This window comes from Toxotes jaculatrix, chromosome 18 (genome assembly GCF_017976425.1).
Source record: "Toxotes jaculatrix isolate fToxJac2 chromosome 18, fToxJac2.pri, whole genome shotgun sequence".
Classification (NCBI taxonomy): domain Eukaryota; kingdom Metazoa; phylum Chordata; class Actinopteri; family Toxotidae; genus Toxotes; species Toxotes jaculatrix.
Window position 1 is genome coordinate 6,995,315 of NC_054411.1, and position 24,605 is coordinate 7,019,919.

Below are 24,605 nucleotides of genomic sequence, written 5' to 3' on the forward strand. Positions count from 1 at the left end.
TGACCTCTGTAGAACATGTTACAGAACACTCTTTTTGAAATGCAAACTCAAGTAAAACACACACACACACACACACACACACACAAAAAAAACTAAAATACTGTAATATATTTTAATATTTGTAGACAATTATACAAAAATCACAATAAAAAAGGTGGCTTAACACCCAGGCTTCCAGACATTTTATTTACATGTAGCCCCTTTAAGAAACAGCTCAGTTTGTGAAGTGAGCCTCTGGATAAATATTTTAGGTTTATAATGTGTACAGAAATATTCACAACGTGAGTGTCCCAAATACTTAAAATAAAACAAGTTGTATTATCATGAATACTTTATCAAAGTCATTTCAAATCTGAGAAACTGATGGCACCAGTACACACACTGCAGGAAGTGGTGATTTTTTTTCCTGACGTGACAAATGTTGGTTGTGACATTTCACTTTTTCCTCAGCCTCTTCATGAACGTCACTTCATCTCTGTTCCTGATCCCGTAGCTGAAGAAGTAAAGATACATTCACAGAGTGGGGGAAAAAAAGGTTAAACAGTGTTGATGACAGTGGAATCACATTTAAATAATTTTAAACACTTACTCTTTAAGCCTCATCTTGTCATCTTCGAGTTTATCCCCCTGAAATACTAAATGATAAGTTCTCCAAACATATCTCCTGTTAAGAAAAAAGAAAACAGTGAGAGTGTAACAAATGATATGTTTGGCCATTTTTAAAATTAGTTTCTTGTGTTTGTGCATGAGTTTACCAGCTGACATGTTTCACTCCACCTTCACGTTGTTGTTTCAGCTCCATAAATCTGCAAATGGCCTTCTTCAGATCAAGGACAGTAGCATTTTGCACCACCACTATGGCTTAGGGAGAAACATTTTTTCTTTCAAATTAGTATATTTGTAGTATATACATACATAATATGTATATACATACATAAGGTGAATATTTTCGCTTCATATATATATATATAAACTATAATAATTATAATTCAACTACAAATTTGTGTAGTGAGGTCCACCCATTAAAGGAAATGCATAGAAACATAGAAAACAACATCTCAACACTTACGCATTATTTCGCCATCCGCCTTTAAAACCCTCACGGTCATCGCCTGGCCATACTCCAAAGCAATCTGAGAGTTTACCTCCTCCAGAGTCACCTAAAAAAGTTAAGGTTTTAGGAGAATTTACAGGACATTCTTCTTTGTCATAAATTGCAGCTAGTGCTGAAATGATTACTCAATAAACTGGTAAGTCAATTGACAGAAAACTAATTACCAGCGCATTTTATTTGATTGAGTTTTCTGGTCTTCTATCTGTCTTTTTTTTTTTTTTTTCAAGCTTCATGGCAACTATCAGATAAAGATAAAGCACCTGAATTGGCAGGTCACAGAGTAAAGGGTCCTGCACAAGTCGAGCAAGTCCTTCCTCGAAAATATCCAGGATCTCTGAGTGTGGAAGAGCCTCCTCATCTTCCTCCTCTGCATCTGGAGCTGCCATATCTTCCAGGTTCTCCTTCTCCATCCCTTCGTCTTCCACAGACCGTGCTCCTCCATCGGTGTCCTGACTCTGCTCCTCCATCATCGGGCGCCGCTGTGGTCCGGTTTTATGAGGCTCGGATTCACTAAACACCACTTGGTTTGATTTTTATTATTATTTTATTCACCGTTTCTTTCTTTTTCTTTCCACTGGAAACTACGATGCAAGTAAACAATGACTGCGTGCGCTACAAATTATATACCGGAGGATAACGTTGCTCAGTAGAAATAGTTCCTCTTAGTGGAAGTAAATTCAGATACTGCTTAGTCGTTTCATTAAACGGTCAAATGATCCAGTGAATCATCTTTATCTTTAATCTTTGTGTGTGTGTGTGTGTGTTTTTTTTTTTATCATTATTATTCTTTTTTATTCGTTTCGTGGTCTTTATAGTTTGTTTCCCGGCGAGCATTAAAAAAACGAAACTCCTGCTTTCATCAGCGCCTCTTCCGCCGCTACACATGTACTGAAATTTTTACAGCAGGAAACCCAAAAACCAAGATCGCTGTTTGTGTGAACTAGAGTTGTTAAATCGAGTTTGTTTTCATAGAATTTCGCAGCCGACATGCTTCTTTTTTGTCCAACCTGTGGGAATGTTTTAATTGTCGAGGAGGGACAGAAGTGCATGAGATTCGCCTGTAATACTTGTCCCTACGTACACAACGTCACAAGAAAGGTGAGTTACACGATAAAATATCACGGCACACAGTTTTCTGCGCATTGTATTTGAGATGCTGCTCTTAGATTCACTAGTGGACTCCGTGGAGTTGATGATTTTTTTTCCTTTTCTGGCTGCAGGTAAATAACAGAAAGTATCCCAAGTTAAAAGAGGTGGATGATGTCCTTGGTGGAGCTGCAGCTTGGGAAAACGTGGACTCAACTGCTGGTAAGTGACATTAAATGAGGTGTAGTTGTATATTCCATTGTATTCTGTGTAAGTTACATGTTTTCTTTTGATTTTTAAGAGAAAATGCAGTGGATGCAAATGTGCTGCAGTCAGTTAAGACAGTGAAAGTGAAAAGAGCTCTGCTTCTACAGAAATCCGAAGCAGACCTCAAATTCCAACATGAGCTAGTTCAGATCTACCCACGGGTAGTGAAAATCTGTGGGTTGCTCTTAAACATATTGTGTGCAAGGCTGGATAGTGTGGTGTCCAAACTATACTAAGTTCATGAAATTAAAAAAAAAAATTAATTTGCCCTGCTTACTATACAGCCTCTGGGTAGAGTCCTGACTTAGATATTTGATCAGTTCAGTTGACACTTTATGGATAGGGTTAGGGATAGGGAGAATTGCCTCGAAACTATAAAAAAAGTAATATTTTAGAAAGACCTCAAAATGTCAAAAAAACATCAAAATATAGTAAGGCGTCAAAAACGGCCAAAACAAGTCATATTTTTTTTTTACCTCAAAATATATCTTTGTATATATTTTACATACTGTATATTTCTATCCTGGGTATATTTATTTTATTTTATTATTTTATTCTACTTTTTCTATTTTACTTTTTTATTCTGCACTGTGATTGTATGTCTTCTTTTGCACTGATGTGGGACAATACCTCAATTTCACTGTACTTTTGTACAAAGTATGATTGTGCAATGACAATAAAGGTTTATCTTATCTTATCTTATCTTAATGTCATAAAAAATGTCATACGGCCGTAAAGCGTCAAAATCGGCCAAAAAAAGTCCAAATTTTTTTTGACCTCAAAATGTCATAAAAAACGTCATAGTATAGTATGGCGTTTTTTTCAGCCAAAAAAAGTCAAAAAAATTTTTGACCTCAAAATGTCATAAAAAACGTCATAGTATAGTAAGGCGTCAAAATCGGACAAAAAAAGTCAAAATTTTTTTTTACCTCAAAATTTCATAAAAAACGTCATAGTTTAGTAAGACGTTTTTTTCGGCCAAAAAAAGTCAAAAAAAATTTTGACCTCAAAATTTCATAAAAAACGTCATACTATAGTATGGCGTCAAAATCGGCCAAAAAAAGTCAAAAATTTTTTTGACCTCAAAATGTCATAAAAAAGGTCATAGTATAGTATGGCGTTTTTTTCAGCCAAAAAAAGTCAAAAAAATTTTTGACCTCAAAATGTCATAAATAACGTCATAGTATAGTAAGGCGTCAAAATCGGACAAAAAAAGTCAAAATTTTTTTTTTACCTCAAAATTTCATAAAAAACGTCATAGTATAGTAAGACGTTTTTTTCAGCCAAAAAAAATAAAAAATTTTTTTGACCTCAAAATGTCATAAAAAACGTCATAGTATAGTAAGGCGTTTTTTTCAGCCAAAAAAAGTCAAAATTTTTTTTGACCTCAAAATGTCATAAAAAACGTCATAGTATAGTATGGCGTTTTTTTCGGCCAAAAAAAGTCAAAAAAATTTTTGACCTCAAAATGTCATAAAAAACGTCATAGTATAGTAAGGCGTCAAAATCGGACAAAAAAAGTCAAAAAAATTTTTGACCTCAAAATTTCATAAAAAACGTCATAGTATAGTAAGGCGTTTTTTTCAGCCAAAAAAAGTCAAAAAAATTTTTGACCTCAAAATTTCATAAAAAACGTCATAGTATAGTAAGGCGTTTTTTTCATCCAAAAAAAGTCAAAAAAATTTTTGACCTCAAAATTTCATAAAAAACGTCATAGTATAGTAAGGCGTTTTTTTCGCCAAAAAAAGTCAAAATTTTTTTTGACCTCAAAATGTCATACTATAGTAAGGCGTTTTTTTCAGCCAGAAAAAGTCAAATTTTTTTTTGACCTCAAAATGTCATAAAAAACGTCATAGTATAGTAAGGCTTTTTTTTCAGCCAAAAAAAGTCAAAATTTTTTTTGACCTCAAAATGTCATAAAAAACGTCATAGTATAGTAAGGCGTTTTTTTCAGCCAAAAAAAGTCTAAAAATTTTTTGACCTCAAAATGTCATAAAAAACGTCATAGTATAGTATGGCGTTTTTTTTCAGTCAAAAAAAGTCAAAATTTTTTTTGACCTCAAAATGTCATAAAAAACGTCATAGTATACTATGGCGTCAAAATCGGACAAAAAAGTCAAAAAATTTTTGACCTCAAAATGTCATAAAAAACGTCATAGTATAGTAAGGCGTCAAAATCGGACAAAAAAAGTCAAAATTTTTTTTGACCTCAAAATTTCATAAAAAACGTCATAGTATAGTAAGGCGTCAAAATCGGCCAAAAAAAGTCAAAAAATTTTTTGACCTCAAAATGTCATAAAAAAACGTCATAGTATAGTAAGGCGTCAAAATCGGCCAAAAAAAGTCAAAAAATTTTTTGACCTCAAAATGTCATAAAAAACGTCATAGTATAGTATGGCGTTTTTTTTCGGCCAAAAAAAGTCAAAAAAAATTTTGACCTCAAAATGTCATAAAAAACGTCATAGTATAGTAAGGCGTCAAAATCGGACAAAAAAAGTCAAAAAATTTTTTGACCTCAAAATGTCATAAAAAACGTCATAGTATAGTATGGCGTTTTTTTTTGGCCAAAAAAAGTCAAAAAAAATTTTGACCTCAAAATGTCATAAAAAACGTCATAGTATAGTAAGGCGTCAAAATCGGACAAAAAAAGTCAAAAAATTTTTTGACCTCAAAATGTCATAAAAAACGTCATAGTATAGTATGGCGTTTTTTTCGGCCAAAAAAAGTCAAAATTTTTTTTGACCTCAAAATGTCATAAAAAACGTCATAGTATAGTAAGGCGTCAAAATCGGACAAAAAGAGTTAAAAATTTTTTTGACCTCAAAATGTCATAAAAAACGTCATAGTATAGTATGGCGTCAAAATCGGACAAAAAAAGTCAAAAAAATTTTTGACCTCAAAATGTCATAAAAAACGTCATAGTATAGTAAGGCGTTTTTTTCAGCCAAAAAAAGTCAAAAATTTTTTTGACCTCAAAATGTCATAAAAAACGTCATAGTATAGTATGGCGTCAAAATCGGACAAAAAAGTCAAAAAATTTTTGACCTCAAAATGTCATAAAAAACGTCATAGTATAGTAAGGCGTTTTTTTCAGCCAAAAAAAGTCAAAAAATTTTTTGACCTCAAAATGTCATAAAAAACGTCATAGTATAGTATGGCGTCAAAATCGGACAAAAAAAGTCAAAAATTTTTTTGACCTCAAAATGTCATAAAAAACGTCATAGTATAGTATGGCGTTTTTTTCGGCCAAAAAAAGTCAAAAAATTTTTTTGACCTCAAAATGTCATAAAAAACGTCATAGTATAGTATGGCGTTTTTTTCGGACAAAAAAAGTCAAAAAAATTTTTGACCTCAAAATGTCATAAAAAACGTCATAGTATAGTAAGGCGTCAAAATCGGACAAAAAAAGTCAAAAAAATTTTTGACCTCAAAATGTTATAAAAACGTCATAGTATAGTATGCCGTTTTTTTCGACCAAAAAAAGTCAAAAAAATTTTTGACCTTAAAATGTCATAAAAAACGTCATAGTATAGTAAGGCGTTTTTTTCAGCCAAAAAAAGTCAAAAATTTTTTTGACCTCAAAATTTCATAAAAAACGTCATAGTATAGTAAGGCGTTTTTTTCAGCCAAAAAAAGTCAAAATTTTTTTTGACCTCAAAATGTCATAAAAAACGTCATAGTATAGTATGGCGTTTTTTTCGGCCAAAAAAAGTCAAAAAAATTTTTGACCTCAAAATGTCATAAAAAACGTCATAGTATAGTAAGGCGTCAAAATCGGACAAAAAAAGTCAAAAAAATTTTTGACCTCAAAATGTCATAAAAAACGTCATAGTATAGTATGCCGTTTTTTTCGGCCAAAAAAAGTCAAAAAATTTTTTGACCTTAAAATGTCATAAAAAACGTCATAGTATAGTAAGGCGTCAAAATCGGCCAAAAAAAGTCAAAAAATTTTTTGACCTCAAAATGTCATAAAAAATGTCATAGTATAGTATGGCGTCAAAATCGGACAAAAAAAGTCAAAAATTTTTTTGACCTCAAAATGTCATAAAAAACGTTATAGTATAGTAAGGCGTTTTTTTCAGCCAAAAAAAGTCAAAATTTTTTTTGACCTCAAAATGTCATAAAAAATGTCATAGTATAGTATGGCGTTTTTTTCGGCCAAAAAAAGTCAAAAAAATTTTTGACCTCAAAATGTCATAAAAAACGTCATAGTATAGTAAGGCGTCAAAATCGGACAAAAAAAGTCAAAAAATTTTTTGACCTCAAAATTTCATAAAAAACGTCATAGTATAGTAAGGCGTTTTTTTCAGCCAAAAAAAGTCAAAAAAATTTTTGACCTCAAAATTTCATAAAAAACTTCATAGTATAGTAAGGCGTTTTTTTCATCCAAAAAAAGTCAAAAATTTTTTTGACCTCAAAATTTCATAAAAAACGTCATAGTATAGTCAGGCGTTTTTTTCGCCAAAAAAAGTCAAAATTTTTTTTGACCTCAAAATGTCATAAAAAATGTCATACTATAGTAAGGCGTTTTTTTTAGCCAGAAAAAGTCAAATTTTTTTTTTACCTCAAAATGTCATAAAAAACGTCATAGTATAGTAAGGCGTTTTTTTCAGCCAAAAAAAGTCAAAATTTTTTTTGACCTCAAAATGTCATAAAAAACGTCATAGTATAGTATGGCGTCAAAATCGGACAAAAAAGTCAAAAAATTTTTGACCTCAAAATGTCATAAAAAACGTCATAGTATAGTAAGGCATTTTTTTCAGCCAAAAAAAGTCAAAAATTTTTTTGACCTCAAAATGTCATAAAAAACGTCATAGTATAGTATGGCGTCAAAATCGGACAAAAAAAGTCAAAAATTTTTTTGACCTCAAAATGTCATAAAAAACGTCATAGTATAGTATGGCGTTTTTTTCGGCCAAAAAAAGTCAAAATTTTTTTTGACCTCAAAATGTCATAAAAAATGTCATAGTATAGTATGGCGTTTTTTTCGGCCAAAAAAAGTCAAAAAAATTTTTGACCTCAAAATGTCATAAAAAACGTCATAGTATAGTAAGGCGTCAAAATCGGACAAAAAAAGTCAAAAAAATTTTTGACCTCAAAATGTCATAAAAAACGTCATAGTATAGTATGCCGTTTTTTTCGGCCAAAAAAAGTCAAAAAATTTTTTGACCTTAAAATGTCATAAAAAACGTCATAGTATAGTAAGGCGTCAAAATCGGCCAAAAAAAGTCAAAAAATTTTTTGACCTCAAAATGTCATAAAAAACGTCATAGTATAGTATGCTGTTTTTTTCGGCCAAAAAAAGTCAAAATTTTTTTTGACCTCAAAATGTCATAAAAAACGTCATAGTATAGTAAGGCGTCAAAATCCGACAAAAAGAGTAAAAATTTTTTTTGACCTCAAAATGTCATAAAAAACGTCATAGTATAGTATGGCGTCAAAATCGGACAAAAAAAGTCAAAAAAATTTTTGACCTCAAAATGTCATAAAAACGTCATAGTATAGTATGGCGTCAAAATCGGCCAAAAAAAGTCAAAATTTTTTTTGACCTCAAAATGTCATAAAAAACGTCATAGTATAGTAAGGCGTTTTTTTCAGCCAAAAAAAGTCAAAAAATTTTTTGACCTCAAAATGTCATAAAAAATGTCATAGTATAGTATGGCGTTTTTTTCAGCCAAAAAAAGTCAAAATTTTTTTTGACCTCAAAATGTCATAAAAAACGTCATAGTATAGTATGGCGTTTTTTTCGGCCAAAAAAAGTCAAAAAAATTTTTGACCTCAAAATGTCATAAAAAACGTCATAGTATAGTAAGGCGTCAAAATCGGACAAAAAAAGTCAAAAAAAGTTTTGACCTCAAAATGTCATAAAAAAACGTCATAGTATAGTATGGCGCTTTTTTCGGCCAAAAAAAGTCAAAATTTTTTTTGACCTCAAAATGTCATAAAAAATGTCATAGTATAGTATGGCGTTTTTTTCGGCCAAAAAAAGTCAAAAAAATTTTTGACCTCAAAATGTCATAAAAAACGTCATAGTATAGTAAGGCGTCAAAATCGGACAAAAAAAGTCAAAAAAAATTTTGACCTCAAAATTTCATAAAAAACGTCATAGTATAGTAAGGCGTTTTTTTCAGCCAAAAAAAGTCAAAAAAATTTTTGACCTCAAAATTTCATAAAAAACGTCATAGTATAGTAAGGCGTTTTTTTCATCCAAAAAAAGTCAAAAATTTTTTTGACCTCAAAATGTCATAAAAAACGTCATAGTATAGTAAGGCGTTTTTTTCTGCCAAAAAAAGTCTAAAAATTTTTTGACCTCAAAATGTCATAAAAAACGTCATAGTATAGTATGGCGTTTTTTTCGGCCAAAAAAAGTCAAAAAAATTTTTTGACCTCAAAATGTCATAAAAAATGTCATAGTATAGTATGGCGTTTTTTTCGGACAAAAAAAGTCAAAAAAATTTTTGACCTCAAAATGTCATAAAAAACGTCATAGTATAGTAAGGCGTCAAAATCGGACAAAAAAAGTCAAAAAAATTTTTGACCTCAAAATGTTATAAAAAACGTCATAGTATAGTATGCCGTTTTTTTTGGCCAAAAAAAGTCAAAAAATTTTTTGACCTTAAAATGTCATAAAAAACGTCATAGTATAGTAAGGCGTTTTTTTCAGCCAAAAAAAGTCAAAAATTTTTTTGACCTCAAAATTTCATAAAAAACGTCATAGTATAGTAAGGCGTTTTTTTCAGCCAAAAAAAGTCAAAATTTTTTTTGACCTCAAAATGTCATAAAAAACGTCATAGTATAGTATGGCGTTTTTTTCGGCCAAAAAAAGTCAAAAAAATTTTTGACCTCAAAATGTCATAAAAAACGTCATAGTATAGTAAGGCGTCAAAATCGGACAAAAAAAGTCAAAAAAATTTTTGACCTCAAAATGTCAAAAAAAACGTCATAGTATAGTATGCCGTTTTTTTCGGCCAAAAAAAGTCAAAAAAATTTTTGACCTTAAAATGTCATAAAAAACGTCATAGTATAGTAAGGCGTCAAAATCGGCCAAAAAAAGTCAAAAAATTTTTTGACCTCAGAATGTCATAAAAAATGTCATAGTATAGTATGCCGTTTTTTTCGGCCAAAAAAAGTCAAAAATTTTTTTGACCTCAAAATGTCATAAAAAACGTCATAGTATAGTAAGGCGTCAAAATCCGACAAAAAGAGTAAAAATTTTTTTTGACCTCAAAATGTCATAAAAAACGTCATAGTATAGTATGGCGTCAAAATCGGACAAAAAAAGTCAAAAAAATTTTTGACCTCAAAATGTCATAAAAACGTCATAGTATAGTATGGCGTCAAAATCGGCCAAAAAAAGTCAAAATTTTTTTTGACCTCAAAATGTCATAAAAAACGTCATAGTATAGTAAGGCGTTTTTTTCAGCCAAAAAAAGTCAAAAAATTTTTTGACCTCAAAATGTCATAAAAAATGTCATAGTATAGTATGGCGTTTTTTTCAGCCAAAAAAAGTCAAAATTTTTTTTGACCTCAAAATGTCATAAAAAACGTCATACTATAGTATGGCGTCAAAATCGGACAAAAAAAGTCAAAAAAATTTTTGACCTCAAAATGTCATAAAAAACGTCATAGTATAGTAAGGCGTCAAAATCGGACAAAAAAAGTCAAAAAAAGTTTTGACCTCAAAATGTCATAAAAAACGTCATAGTATAGTATGGCGTTTTTTTCGGCCAAAAAAAGTCAAAATTTTTTTTGACCTCAAAATGTCATAAAAAACGTCATAGTATAGTAAGGCGTCAAAATCGGACAAAAAGAGTTAAAAAATTTTTTGACCTCAAAATGTCATAAAAAACGTCATAGTATAGTATGGCGTCAAAATCGGACAAAAAAAGTCAAAAAAATTTTTGACCTCAAAATGTCATAAAAACGTCATAGTATAGTATGGCGTCAAAATCGGACAAAAAAAGTCAAAATTTTTTTTGACCTCAAAATGTCATAAAAAACGTCATAGTATAGTAAGGCTTTTTTTTCAGCCAAAAAAAGTCAAAAATTTTTTTGACCTCAAAATGTCATAAAAAACATCATAGTATAGTAAGGCGTTTTTTTCAGCCAAAAAAAGTCTAAAAATATTTTGACCTCAAAATGTCATAAAAAACGTCATAGTATAGTATGGCGTTTTTTTCAGCCAAAAAAAGTCAAAAATTTTTTTGACCTCAAAATGTCATAAAAAACGTCATAGTATAGTATGGCGTCAAAATCGGACAAAAAAGTCAAAAAATTTTTGACCTCAAAATTTCATAAAAGACGTCATAGTATAGTAAGGCGTCAAAATCGGACAAAAAAAGTCAAAATTTTTTTTGACCTCAAAATTTCATAAAAAACGTCATAGTATAGTATGTCGTCAAAATCGGCCAAAAAAAGTCAAAAAATTTTTTGACCTCAAAATGTCATAAAAAAACGTCATAGTATAGTAAGGCGTCAAAATCGGACAAAAAAAGTCAAAAAATTTTTTGACCTCAAAATGTCATAAAAAACGTCATAGTATAGTAAGGCGTTTTTTTCAGCCAAAAAAAGTCAAAAAAATTTTTGACCTCAAAATTTCATAAAAAATGTCATAGTATAGTATGGCGTTTTTTTCGGCCAAAAAAAGTCAAAAAAATTTTTGACCTCAAAATGTCATAAAAAACGTCATAGTATAGTATGCCGTTTTTTTCGGCCAAAAAAAGTCAAAAAATTTTTTGACCTTAAAATGTCATAAAAAACGTCATAGTATAGTAAGGCGTCAAAATCGGCCAAAAAAAGTCAAAAAATTTTTTGACCTCAAAATGTCATAAAAAACGTCATAGTATAGTATGGCGTTTTTTTCGGCCAAAAAAAGTCAAAATTTTTTTTGACCTCAAAATGTCATAAAAAACGTCATAGTATAGTAAGGCGTTTTTTTCAGCCAAAAAAAGTCAAAATTTTTTTTGACCTCAAAATGTCATAAAAAACGTCATAGTATAGTATGCCGTTTTTTTCGGCCAAAAAAAGTCAAAAAATTTTTTGACCTTAAAATGTCATAAAAAACGTCATAGTATAGTAAGGCGTCAAAATCGGCCAAAAAAAGTCAAAAAATTTTTTGACCTCAAAATGTCATAAAAAATGTCATAGTATAGTATGCCGTTTTTTTCGGCCAAAAAAAGTCAAAATTTTTTTTGACCTCAAAATGTCATAAAAAACGTCATAGTATAGTAAGGCGTCAAAATCGGACAAAAAGAGTAAAAAAATTTTTTGACCTCAAAATGTCATAAAAAACGTCATAGTATAGTATGGCGTTTTTTTCGGCCAAAAAAAGTCAAAAAAATTTTTGACCTCAAAATGTCATAAAAAACGTCATAGTATAGTATGGCGTCAAAATCGGACAAAAAAGTCAAAAAATTTTTGACCTCAAAATTTCATAAAAAACTTCATAGTATAGTAAGGCGTTTTTTTCATCCAAAAAAAGTCAAAAAATTTTTTGACCTCAAAATTTCATAAAAAACGTCATAGTATAGTCAGGCGTTTTTTTCGCCAAAAAAAGTCAAAATTTTTTTTGACCTCAAAATGTCATAAAAAATGTCATACTATAGTAAGGCGTTTTTTTTAGCCAGAAAAAGTCAAATTTTTTTTTGACCTCAAAATGTCATAAAAAACGTCATAGTATAGTAAGGCGTTTTTTTTCAGCCAAAAAAAGTCAAAATTTTTTTTGACCTCAAAATGTCATAAAAAACGTCATAGTATAGTATGGCGTCAAAATCGGACAAAAAAGTCAAAAAATTTTTGACCTCAAAATGTCATAAAAAACGTCATAGTATAGTAAGGCGTTTTTTTTTCAGCCAAAAAAAGTCAAAATTTTTTTTGACCTCAAAATGTCATAAAAAACGTCATAGTATAGTATGGCGTCAAAATCGGACAAAAAAAGTCAAAAAATTTTTTGACCTCAAAATGTCATAAAAAACGTCATAGTATAGTATGGCGTTTTTTTCGGCCAAAAAAAGTCAAAATTTTTTTTGACCTCAAAATGTCATAAAAAATGTCATAGTATAGTATGGCGTTTTTTTCGGACAAAAAAAGTCAAAAAAATTTTTGACCTCAAAATGTCATAAAAAACGTCATAGTATAGTAAGGCGTTTTTTTCATCCAAAAAAAGTCAAAAAAATTTTTGACCTCAAAATGTCATAAAAAACGTCATAGTATAGTAAGGCGTCAAAATCGGACAAAAAAAGTCAAAAAAATTTTTGACCTCAAAATGTCATAAAAAACGTCATAGTATAGTATGCCGTTTTTTTTTCGGCCAAAAAAAGTCAAAAAATTTTTTGACCTTAAAATGTCATAAAAAACGTCATAGTATAGTAAGGCGTCAAAATCGGCCAAAAAAAGTCAAAAAAATTTTTGACCTCAAAATGTCATAAAAACGTCATAGTATAGTATGGCGTCAAAATCGGCCAAAAAAAGTCAAAATTTTTTTTGACCTCAAAATGTCATAAAAAACGTCATAGTATAGTATGGCGTTTTTTTCGGCCAAAAAAAGTCAAAAAAATTTTTGACCTCAAAATGTCATAAAAAACGTCATAGTATAGTATGGCGTTTTTTTCGGCCAAAAAAAGTCAAAAAATTTTTGACCTTAAAATGTCATAAAAAACGTCATAGTATAGTAAGGCGTCAAAATCGGCCAAAAAAAGTCAAAAAATTTTTTGACCTCAAAATGTCATAAAAAATGTCATAGTATAGTATGGCGTCAAAATCGGACAAAAAAAGTCAAAAAAATTTTTGACCTCAAAATGTCATAAAAAACGTCATAGTATAGTAAGGCGTCAAAATCGGACAAAAAGAGTAAAAAATTTTTTTGACCTCAAAATGTCATAAAAAACGTCATAGTATAGTATGGCGTCAAAATCGGACAAAAAAAGTCAAAAAAAATTTTTTTGACCTCAAAATGTCATAAAAACGTCATAGTATAGTATGGCGTCAAAATCGGCCAAAAAAAGTCAAAATTTTTTTTGACCTCAAAATGTCATAAAAAACGTCATAGTATAGTAAGGCGTTTTTTTCAGCCAAAAAAAGTCAAAAATTTTTTTGACCTCAAAATGTCATAAAAAATGTCATATTATAGTATGGCGTTTTTTTCAGCCAAAAAAAGTCAAAATTTTTTTTGACCTCAAAATGTCATAAAAAACGTCATAGTATAGTAAGGCGTTTTTTTTCAGCCAAAAAAAGTCAAAATTTTTTTTGACCTCAAAATGTCATAAAAAACGTCATAGTATAGTATGGCGTCAAAATCGGACAAAAAAAGTCAAAAAAATTTTTGACCTCAAAATGTCATAAAAAACGTCATAGTATAGTAAGGCGTCAAAATCGGACAAAAAAAGTCAAAAAAAGTTTTGACTTCAAAATGTCATAAAAAACGTCATAGTATAGTATGGCGTTTTTTTCGGCCAAAAAAAGTCAAAAAATTTTTTGACCTCAAAATGTCATAAAAAACGTCATAGTATATTAAGGCGTTTTTTTCGGCCAAAAAAAGTCAAAATTTTTTTTGACCTCAAAATGTCATAAAAAACATCATAGTATAGTATGGCGTCAAAATCGGACAAAAAAAGTCAAAAAAATTTTTGACCTCAAAATGTCATAAAGAACGTCATAGTATAGTAAGGCGTCAAAATCGGACAAAAAAAGTCAAAAAAAGTTTTGACTTCAAAATGTCATAAAAAACGTCACAGTATAGTATGGCGTCAAAATCGGACAAAAAAAGTCAAAAAAATTTTTGACCTCAAAATGTCATAAAGAACGTCATAGTATAGTAAGGCGTCAAAATCGGACAAAAAAAGTCAAAAAAATTTTTGACCTCAAAATTTCATAAAAAACGTCATAGTATAGTAAGGCGTTTTTTTCGGCCAAAAAAAGTCAAAAAAATTTTTGACCTCAAAATTTCATAAAAAACGTCATAGTATAGTAAGGCGTTTTTTTCATCCAAAAAAAGTCAAAAAATTTTTTGACCTCAAAATGTCATAAAAAACGTCATAGTATAGTAAGGCGTTTTTTTCAGCCAAAAAAAGTCAAAATTTTTTTTGACCTCAAAATTTCATAAAAAACGTCATAGTATAGTAAGGCGTTTTTTTCAGCCAAAAAAAGTCAAAATTTTTTTTGACCTCAAAATGTCATAAAAAATGTCATAGTATAGTATGGCGTCAAAATCGGCCAAAAAAAGTCAAAATTTTTTTTGACCTCAAAATGTCATAAAAAACGTCATAGTATAGTAAGGCGTTTTTTTCGGCCAAAAAAAGTCAAAATTTTTTTTGACCTCAAAATGTCATAAAAAACGTCATAGTATAGTAAGGCGTTTTTTTCGGCCAAAAAAAGTCAAAATTTTTTTTGACCTCAAAATGTCATAAAAAACGTCATAGTATAGTATGGCGTCAAAATCGGACAAAAAAAGTCAAAAAATTTTTTGACCTCAAAATGTCATAAAGAACGTCATAGTATAGTAAGGCGTCAAAATCGGACAAAAAAAGTCAAAAAAATTTTTGACCTCAAAATTTCATAAAAAACGTCATAGTATAGTAAGGCGTTTTTTTCAGCCAAAAAAAGTCAAAAAAATTTTTGACCTCAAAATTTCATGAAAAACGTCATAGTATAGTAAGGCGTTTTTTTCATCCAAAAAAAGTCAAAAAATTTTTTGACCTCAAAATGTCATAAAAAACGTCATAGTATAGTAAGGCGTTTTTTTCAGCCAAAAAAAGTCAAAAAATTTTTTGACCTCAAAATTTCGTAAAAAAACGTCATAGTATAGTAAGGCGTTTTTTTCAGCCAAAAAAAGTCAAAATTTTTTTTGACCTCAAAATGTCATAGTATAGTATGGCGTCAAAATCGGCCAAAAAAAGTCAAAATTTTTTTTGACCTCAAAATGTCATAAAAAACGTCATAGTATAGTAAGGCGTTTTTTTCAGCCAAAAAAAGTCAAAATTTTTTTTGACCTCAAAATGTCATAAAAAATGTCATAGTATAGTATGGCGTTTTTTTCGGCCAAAAAAAGTCAAAAAAATGTTTGACCTCAAAATGTCATAAAAAACGTCATAGTATAGTAAGGCGTCAAAATCGGACAAAAAAAGTCAAAAAAATTTTTGACCTCAAAATTTCGTAAAAAACGTCATGGTATAGTAAGGCGTTTTTTTCATCCAAAAAAAGTCAAAAAAATTTTTGACCTCAAAATTTCATAAAAAACGTCATAGTATAGTAAGGCGTTTTTTTCGCCAAAAAAAGTCAAAAATTTTTTTGACCTCAAAATGTCATAAAAAACGTCATAGTATAGTAAGGCGTTTTTTTTCAGCCAAAAAAAGTCAAAATTTTTTTTGACCTCAAAATTTCATAAAAAATGTCATAGTATAGTAAGGCGTTTTTTTCAGCCAAAAAAAGTCAAAATTTTTTTTGACCTCAAAATGTCATAAAAAACGTCATAGTATAGTAAGGCGTCAAAATCGGACAAAAAAAGTCAAAAAAAATTTTGACCTCAAAATGTCATAAAAAACGTCATAGTATAGTATGCCGTTTTTTTCGGCCAAAAAAAGTCAAAAAAAATTTTGACCTCAAAATGTCATAAAAAACGTCATAGTATAGTAAGGCGTCAAAATCGGACAAAAAAAGTCAAAAAATTTTTTGACCTCAAAATGTCATAAAAAAACGTCATAGTATAGTATGGCGTCAAAATCGGACAAAAAAAGTCAAAAAAATTTTTGACCTCAAAATGTCATAAAAAACGTCATAGTATAGTAAGGCGTTTTTTTCAGCCAAAAAAAGTCAAAAAATTTTTTGACCTCAAAATGTCATAAAAAACGTCATAGTATAGTAAGGCGTCAAAATCGGACAAAAAAAGTCAAAAAATTTTTTGACCTCAAAATGTCATAAAAAACGTCATAGTATAGTATGGCGTCAAAATCGGACAAAAAAAGTCAAAAAATTTTTTGACCTCAAAATGTCATAAAAAACGTCATAGTATAGTAAGGCGTTTTTTTCAGCCAAAAAAAGTCAAAAATTTTTTTGACCTCAAAATGTCATAAAAAACGTCATAGTATAGTAAGGCGTCAAAATCGGACAAAAAAAGTCAAAAAATTTTTTGACCTCAAAATGTCATAAAAAACGTTATACTATAGTAAGGCGTTTTTTTCAGCCAAAAAAAGTCAAAAATTTTTTTGACCTCAAAATGTCATAAAAAACGTCATAGTATAGTAAGGCGTTTTTTTCAGCCAAAAAAAGTCAAAATTTTTTTTGACCTCAAAATGTCATAAAAAACGTCATAGTATAGTATGGCGTCAAAATCGGCCAAAAAAAGTCAAAAAAATTTTTGACCTCAAAATGTCATAAAAAACGTCATAGTATAGTATGGCGTCAAAATCGGACAAAAAAAGTCAAAAAATTTTTTGACCTCAAAATTTCATAAAAAACGTCATAGTATAGTCAGGCGTTTTTTTCGCCAAAAAAAGTCAAAATTTTTTTTGACCTCAAAATGTCATAAAAAATGTCATACTATAGTAAGGCGTTTTTTTTTAGCCAGAAAAAGTCAAATTTTTTTTTGACCTCAAAATGTCATAAAAAACGTCATAGTATAGTAAGGCGTTTTTTTCAGCCAAAAAAAGTCAAAATTTTTTTTGACCTCAAAATGTCATAAAAAACGTCATAGTATAGTATGGCGTCAAAATCGGACAAAAAAGTCAAAAAATTTTTGACCTCAAAATGTCATAAAAAACGTCATAGTATAGTAAGGCGTTTTTTTTCAGCCAAAAAAAGTCAAAATTTTTTTTGACCTCAAAATGTCATAAAAAACGTCATAGTATAGTATGCCGTTTTTTTCGGACAAAAAAAGTCAAAAAAATTTTTGACCTCAAAATGTCATAAAAAACGTCATAGTATAGTATGCCGTTTTTTTCGGCCAAAAAAAGTCAAAAAATTTTTTGACCTTAAAATGTCATAAAAAACGTCATAGTATAGTAAGGCGTCAAAATCGGCCAAAAAAAGTCAAAAAAATTTTTGACCTCAAAATGTCATAAAAACGTCATAGTATAGTATGGCGTCAAAATCGGCCAAAAAAAGTCAAAATTTTTTTTGACCTCAAAATGTCATAAAAAACGTCATAGTATAGTATGGCGTTTTTTTCGGCCAAAAAAAGTCAAAAAAATTTTTGACCTCAAAATGTCATAAAAAACGTCATAGTATAGTATGCCGTTTTTTTCGGCCAAAAAAAGTCAAAAAATTTTTTGACCTTAAAATGTCATAAAAAACGTCATAGTATAGTAAGGCGTCAAAATCGGCCAAAAAAAGTCAAAAAATTTTTTGACCTCAAAATGTCATAAAAAATGTCATAGTATAGTATGGCGTCAAAATCGGACAAAAAAAGTCAAAAAAATTTTTGACCTCAAAATGTCATAAAAAACGTCATAGTATAGTAAGGCGTCAAAATCGGACAAAAAGTAAAAAATTTTTTTGACCTCAAAATGTCATAAAAAACGTCATAGTATAATATGGCGTCAAAATCGGACAAAAAAAGTCAAAAAAATTTTTGACCTCAAAATGTCATAAAAACGTCATAGTATAGTATGGCGTTTTTTTCAGCCAAAAAAAGTCAAAATTTTTTTTGACCTCAAAATGTCATAAAAAACGTCATAGTATAGTAAGGCGTTTTTTTCAGCCAAAAAAAGTCAAAAATTTTTTTGACCTCAAAATGTCATAAAAAATGTCATAGTATAGTATGGCGTTTTTTTTCAGCCAAAAAAAGTCAAAATTTTTTTTGACCTCAAAATGTCATAAAAAACGTCATAGTATAGTAAGGCGTTTTTTTCAGCCAAAAAAAGTCAAAATTTTTTTTGACCTCAAAATGTCATAAAAAACGTCATAGTATAGTATGGCGTCAAAATCGGACAAAAAAAGTCAAAAAAATTTTTGACCTCAAAATGTCATAAAAAACGTCATAGTATAGTATGGCGTCAAAATCGGACAAAAAAAGTCAAAAAATTTTTTGACCTCAAAATGTCATAAAAAACGTCATAGTATAGTATGGCGTTTTTTTCGGCCAAAAAAAGTCAAAAAATTTTTTGACCTCAAAATGTCATAAAAAACGTCATAGTATAGTAAGGCGTTTTTTTCGGCCAAAAAAAGTCAAAATTTTTTTTGACCTCAAAATGTCATAAAAAACATCATAGTATAGTATGGCGTCAAAATCGGACAAAAAAAGTCAAAAAAATTTTTGACCTCAAAATGTCATAAAGAACGTCATAGTATAGTAAGGCGTCAAAATCGGACAAAAAAAGTCAAAAAAATTTTTGACCTCAAAATTTCATAAAAAACGTCATAGTATAGTAAGGCGTTTTTTTCAGCCAAAAAAAGTCAAAATTTTTTTTGACCTCAAAATGTCATAAAAAATGTCATAGTATAGTATGGCGTCAAAATCGGCCAAAAAAAGTCAAAAATTTTTTTGACCTCAAAATGTCATAAAAAACGTCATAGTATAGTAAGGCGTTTTTTTCAGCCAAAAAAAGTCAAAATTTTTTTTGACCTCAAAATGTCATAAAAAACGTCATAGTATAGTAAGGCGTTTTTTTCAGCCAAAAAAAAGTCAAAAATTTTTTTGACCTCAAAATGTCATAAAAAATGTCATAGTATAGTAAGGCGTTTTTTTCAGCCAAAAAAAGTCAAAATTTTTTTTGACCTCAAAATGTCATAAAAAACGTCATAGTATAGTAAGGCGTTTTTTTCAGCCAAAAAAAGTCAAAATTTTTTTTGACCTCAAAATGTCATAAAAAACGTCATAGTATAGTATGGCGTTTTTTTCGGCCAAAAAAAGTCAAAAAATTTTTTGACCTCAAAATGTCATAAAAAACGTCATAGTATAGTAAGGCGTTTTTTTCGGCCAAAAAAAGTCAAAATTTTTTTTGACCTCAAAATGTCATAAAAAACGTCATAGTATAGTAAGGCGTTTTTTTCAGCCAAAAAAAAGTCAAAAATTTTTTTGACCTCAAAATGTCATAAAAAATGTCATAGTATAGTAAGGCGTTTTTTTCAGCCAAAAAAAGTCAAAATTTTTTTTGACCTCAAAATGTCATAAAAAACGTCATAGTATAGTAAGGCGTTTTTTTCAGCCAAAAAAAGTCAAAATTTTTTTTGACCTCAAAATGTCATAAAAAACGTCATAGTATAGTATGGCGTTTTTTTCGGCCAAAAAAAGTCAAAAAATTTTTTGACCTCAAAATGTCATAAAAAACGTCATAGTATAGTAAGGCGTTTTTTTCGGCCAAAAAAAGTCAAAATTTTTTTTGACCTCAAAATGTCATAAAAAACGTCATAGTATAGTATGGCGTCAAAATCGGACAAAAAAAGTCAAAAAAATTTTTGACCTCAAAATGTCATAAAGAACGTCATAGTATAGTAAGGCGTCAAAATCGGACAAAAAAAGTCAAAAAAATTTTTGACCTCAAAATTTCATAAAAAACGTCATAGTATAGTAAGGCGTTTTTTTCAGCCAAAAAAAGTCAAAAAAATTTTTGACCTCAAAATTTCATGAAAAACGTCATAGTATAGTAAGGCGTTTTTTTCATCCAAAAAAAGTCAAAAAAATTTTTGACCTCAAAATGTCATAAAAAACGTCATAGTATAGTAAGGCGTTTTTTTCAGCCAAAAAAAGTCAAAATTTTTTTTGACCTCAAAATTTCATAAAAAACGTCATAGTATAGTAAGGCGTTTTTTTCAGCCAAAAAAAGTCAAAATTTTTTTTGACCTCAAAATGTCATAGTATAGTATGGCGTCAAAATCGGCCAAAAAAAGTCAAAAATTTTTTTGACCTCAAAATGTCATAAAAAACGTCATAGTATAGTATGGCGTCAAAATCGGACAAAAAAAGTCAAAAAATTTTTTGACCTCAAAATGTCATAAAAAACGTCATAGTATAGTATGGCGTTTTTTTCGGCCAAAAAAAGTCAAAAAATTTTTTGACCTCAAAATGTCATAAAAAACGTCATAGTATAGTAAGGCGTTTTTTTCGGCCAAAAAAAGTCAAAATTTTTTTTGACCTCAAAATGTCATAAAAAACATCATAGTATAGTATGGCGTCAAAATCGGACAAAAAAAGTCAAAAAAATTTTTGACCTCAAAATGTCATAAAGAACGTCATAGTATAGTAAGGTGTCAAAATCGGACAAAAAAAGTCAAAAAAATTTTTGACCTCAAAATTTCATAAAAAACGTCATAGTATAGTAAGGCGTTTTTTTCAGCCAAAAAAAGTCAAAATTTTTTTTGACCTCAAAATGTCATAAAAAATGTCATAGTATAGTATGGCGTCAAAATCGGCCAAAAAAAGTCAAAAATTTTTTTGACCTCAAAATGTCATAAAAAACGTCATAGTATAGTAAGGCGTTTTTTTCAGCCAAAAAAAGTCAAAATTTTTTTTGACCTCAAAATGTCATAAAAAACGTCATAGTATAGTAAGGCGTTTTTTTCAGCCAAAAAAAAGTCAAAAATTTTTTTGACCTCAAAATGTCATAAAAAATGTCATAGTATAGTAAGGCGTTTTTTTCAGCCAAAAAAAGTCAAAATTTTTTTTGACCTCAAAATGTCATAAAAAACGTCATAGTATAGTAAGGCGTTTTTTTCAGCCAAAAAAAGTCAAAATTTTTTTTGACCTCAAAATGTCATAAAAAACGTCATAGTATAGTATGGCGTTTTTTTCAGCCAAAAAAAGTCAAAATTTTTTTTGACCTCAAAATGTCATAAAAAACGTCATAGTATAGTATGGCGTTTTTTTCGGCCAAAAAAAGTCAAAAAATTTTTTGACCTCAAAATGTCATAAAAAACGTCATAGTATAGTAAGGCGTTTTTTTCGGCAAAAAAAAGTCAAAAATTTTTTTGACCTCAAAATGTCATAAAAAACGTCATAGTATAGTAAGGTGTTTTTTTCAGCCAAAAAAAAGTCAAAATTTTTTTTGACCTCAAAATGTCATAAAAAACGTCATAGTATAGTAAGGCGTTTTTTTCAGCCAAAAAAAGTCAAAATTTTTTTTGACCTCAAAATGTCATAAAAAACGTCATAGTATAGTAAGGCGTTTTTTTCAGCCAAAAAAAGTCAAAATTTTTTTTGACCTCAAAATGTCATAAAAAACGTCATAGTATAGTATGGCGTTTTTTTCGGCCAAAAAAAGTCAAAAAATTTTTTGACCTCAAAATGTCATAAAAAACGTCATAGTATAGTAAGGCGTTTTTTTCGGCCAAAAAAAGTCAAAATTTTTTTTGACCTCAAAATGTCATAAAAAACGTCATAGTATAGTATGGCGTTTTTTTCGGCCAAAAAAAGTCAAAAAATTTTTTGACCTCAAAATGTCATAAAAAACGTCATAGTATAGTAAGGCGTTTTTTTCGGCCAAAAAAAGTCAAAATTTTTTTTGACCTCAAAATGTCATAAAAAACGTCATAGTATAGTATGGCGTCAAAATCGGACAAAAAAAGTCAAAAAAATTTTTGACCTCAAAATGTCATAAAGAACGTCATAGTATAGTAAGGCGTCAAAATCGGACAAAAAAAGTCAAAAAAATTTTTGACCTCAAAATTTCATAAAAAACGTCATAGTATAGTAAGGCGTTTTTTTCAGCCAAAAAAAGTCAAAAAAATTTTTGACCTCAAAATTTCATGAAAAACGTCATAGTATAGTAAGGCGTTTTTTTCATCCAAAAAAAGTCAAAAAATTTTTCGACCTCAAAATGTCATAAAAAACGTCATAGTATAGTAAGGCGTTTTTTTCAGCCAAAAAAAGTCAAAATTTTTTTTGACCTCAAAATTTCATAAAAAACGTCATAGTATAGTAAGGCGTTTTTTTCAGCCAAAAAAAGTCAAAATTTTTTTTGACCTCAAAATGTCATAGTATAGTATGGCGTCAAAATCGGCCAAAAAAAGTCAAAAATTTTTTTGACCTCAAAATGTCATAAAAAACGTCATAGTATAGTAAGGCGTTTTTTTCAGCCAAAAAAAGTCAAAATTTTTTTTGACCTCAAAATGTCATAAAAAATGTCATAGTATAGTATGGCGTTTTTTTCGGCCAAAAAAAGTCAAAAAAATGTTTGACCTCAAAATGTCATAAAAAACGTCATAGTATAGTAAGGCGTCAAAATCGGACAAAAAAAGTCAAAAAAATTTTTGACCTCAAAATTTCGTAAAAAACGTCATGGTATAGTAAGGCGTTTTTTTCATCCAAAAAAAGTCAAAAAAATTTTTGACCTCAAAATTTCATAAAAAACGTCATAGTATAGTAAGGCGTTTTTTTCGCCAAAAAAAGTCAAAAATTTTTTTGACCTCAAAATGTCATAAAAAACGTCATAGTATAGTAAGGCGTTTTTTTCAGCCAAAAAAAGTCAAAATTTTTTTTGACCTCAAAATTTCATAAAAAACGTCATAGTATAGTAAGGCGTTTTTTTCAGCCAAAAAAAGTCAAAATTTTTTTTGACCTCAAAATGTCATAAAAAACGTCATAGTATAGTAAGGCGTCAAAATCGGACAAAAAAAGTCAAAAAAAATTTTGACCTCAAAATGTCATAAAAAACGTCATAGTATAGTATGCCGTTTTTTTCGGCCAAAAAAAGTCAAAAAAAATTTTGACCTCAAAATGTCATAAAAAACGTCATAGTATAGTAAGGCGTCAAAATCGGACAAAAAAAGTCAAAAAAATTTTTGACCTCAAAATGTCATAAAAAAACGTCATAGTATAGTATGGCGTCAAAATTGGACAAAAAAAGTCAAAAAATTTTTTGACCTCAAAATGTCATAAAAAACGTCATAGTATAGTAAGGCGTTTTTTTCAGCCAAAAAAAGTCAAAAATTTTTTTGACCTCAAAATGTCATAAAAAACGTCATAGTATAGTATGGCGTCAAAATCGGACAAAAAAAGTCAAAAAATTTTTTGACCTCAAAATGTCATAAAAAACGTTATACTATAGTAAGGCGTTTTTTTCAGCCAAAAAAAGTCAAAAATTTTTTTGACCTCAAAATGTCATAAAAAACGTCATAGTATAGTAAGGCGTTTTTTTCAGCCAAAAAAAGTCAAAATTTTTTTTGACCTCAAAATGTCATAAAAAACGTCATAGTATAGTATGGCGTCAAAATCGGCCAAAAAAAGTCAAAAAAATTTTTGACCTCAAAATGTCATAAAAAACGTCATAGTATAGTATGGCGTCAAAATCGGACAAAAAAAGTCAAAAATTTTTTTGACCTCAAAATGCCATAAAAAACGTCATATTATAGTATGCCGTTTTTTTCCGCCAAAAAAAGTCAAAAAAATTTTTGACCTCAAAATGTCATAAAAAACATCATAGCATAGTAAGGCGTCAAAATCGGACAAAAAAAGTCAAAAATTTTTTTGACCTCAAAATGTCATAAAAAACGTCATAGTATAGTATGGCGTCAAAATCGGACAAAAATACTCATACACTAGCTACGTTAGTTTGAGCTACATAGCTCACGTGAAGCTGCCGCGTCACGCGCACTCTTCTAACTGTAATCTATGTAAAATGTGGAGAGGATCTAGAGCAGGGGTGTCAAACTGTTCCACAAAGGGCCGGTGTGGCTGCAGGTTTTTGTTCCAACCAATGAAGAGCACACAGTTTGACCAATCAACTGTCTGAAGACTGAGATCAGTTGATTAAATGAGTCAAGTCTGGTGTGCTGCTGCTTGGTTGGAACAAAAACCTGCAGCCACACCGGCCCTTTGTGGAACAGGTTTGACACCTCTGATCTAGAGCATAGTTTGTTTTCTCTTTACACTAGAAGTCAAATACGCTAAAACCAGCAGTCGTGAATCAAGAGTGACTCTTTCTATTTGTCTCTGTTCCCAGAAACTTGTCCCAAGTGTGAGCACCCTCGGGCATATTTCATGCAGATTCAGACCAGATCAGCAGATGAACCGATGACAACTTTCTACAAATGCTGCAATGCCCAGTGTGGACACCGATGGCGAGATTGACACCTTTGCACTTCATTTTTGTGCATTCTCTATTTTCTGTACAGGCGCTTTTCCTTTTGTCTTGGCAGATTACAGTTACATATAGTATTCACTTTCCAATTATTATAAAGTTTACAGATAATAAAATGACTCAATGGCAGC

The 24,605-nt window shown here is 29.6% G+C and overlaps 2 protein-coding genes across 3 annotated transcripts; one reads left to right on the top strand and one right to left on the bottom strand.

Moving 5' to 3' along the window:
* Nucleotides 1-98: 98 nt before the first annotated feature.
* On the bottom strand, nucleotides 99-1,722 carry snrnp25 (small nuclear ribonucleoprotein 25). Of its 2 annotated transcripts, none has more exons than XM_041062995.1 (5): nucleotides 1,375-1,722; nucleotides 1,070-1,160; nucleotides 764-861; nucleotides 590-664; nucleotides 99-493 (listed from the first exon to the last, which is right to left on the bottom strand). In XM_041062995.1, exons 1-4 carry the CDS (start codon nucleotides 1,582-1,584, stop codon nucleotides 620-622), a joined length of 444 nt encoding a protein of 147 aa, XP_040918929.1. In that variant the 5' UTR covers nucleotides 1,585-1,722; the 3' UTR covers nucleotides 99-493; nucleotides 590-619. The 2 variants fall into 2 exon arrangements, with proteins under 2 accessions (XP_040918929.1, XP_040918928.1); XM_041062994.1 differs by having other exon boundaries at nucleotides 756-861.
* Nucleotides 1,723-1,988: 266 nt separating this feature from the next.
* polr3k (polymerase (RNA) III (DNA directed) polypeptide K) lies at nucleotides 1,989-24,603 on the top strand. Its single transcript, XM_041062796.1, has 3 exons — nucleotides 1,989-2,212; nucleotides 2,335-2,422; nucleotides 24,337-24,603. Exons 1-3 carry the CDS (start codon nucleotides 2,102-2,104, stop codon nucleotides 24,462-24,464), a joined length of 327 nt encoding a protein of 108 aa, XP_040918730.1. The 5' UTR covers nucleotides 1,989-2,101; the 3' UTR covers nucleotides 24,465-24,603.
* The last annotated feature ends 2 nt before the right edge of the window (nucleotides 24,604-24,605 follow it).

Coding starts and splice junctions, on each gene's coding strand:
- snrnp25 (XM_041062994.1), bottom strand. CDS start 1,584: ATGATGGAGGAGCAGAGTCAGGACACCGATGGAGGAGCACGGTCTGTG. Junction 1,161..1,374: donor TCTGTGACCTGCCAATTCAG/GTGCTTTATCTT, acceptor TAACTTTTTTAG/GTGACTCTGGAGGAGGTAAA. Junction 494..589: donor GACAAGATGAGGCTTAAAGA/GTAAGTGTTTAA, acceptor TTACTTCTTCAG/CTACGGGATCAGGAACAGAG.
- polr3k (XM_041062796.1), top strand. CDS start 2,102: ATGCTTCTTTTTTGTCCAACCTGTGGGAATGTTTTAATTGTCGAGGAG. Junction 2,213..2,334: donor TACACAACGTCACAAGAAAG/GTGAGTTACACG, acceptor TTCTGGCTGCAG/GTAAATAACAGAAAGTATCC. Junction 2,423..24,336: donor AAACGTGGACTCAACTGCTG/GTAAGTGACATT, acceptor CTCTGTTCCCAG/AAACTTGTCCCAAGTGTGAG.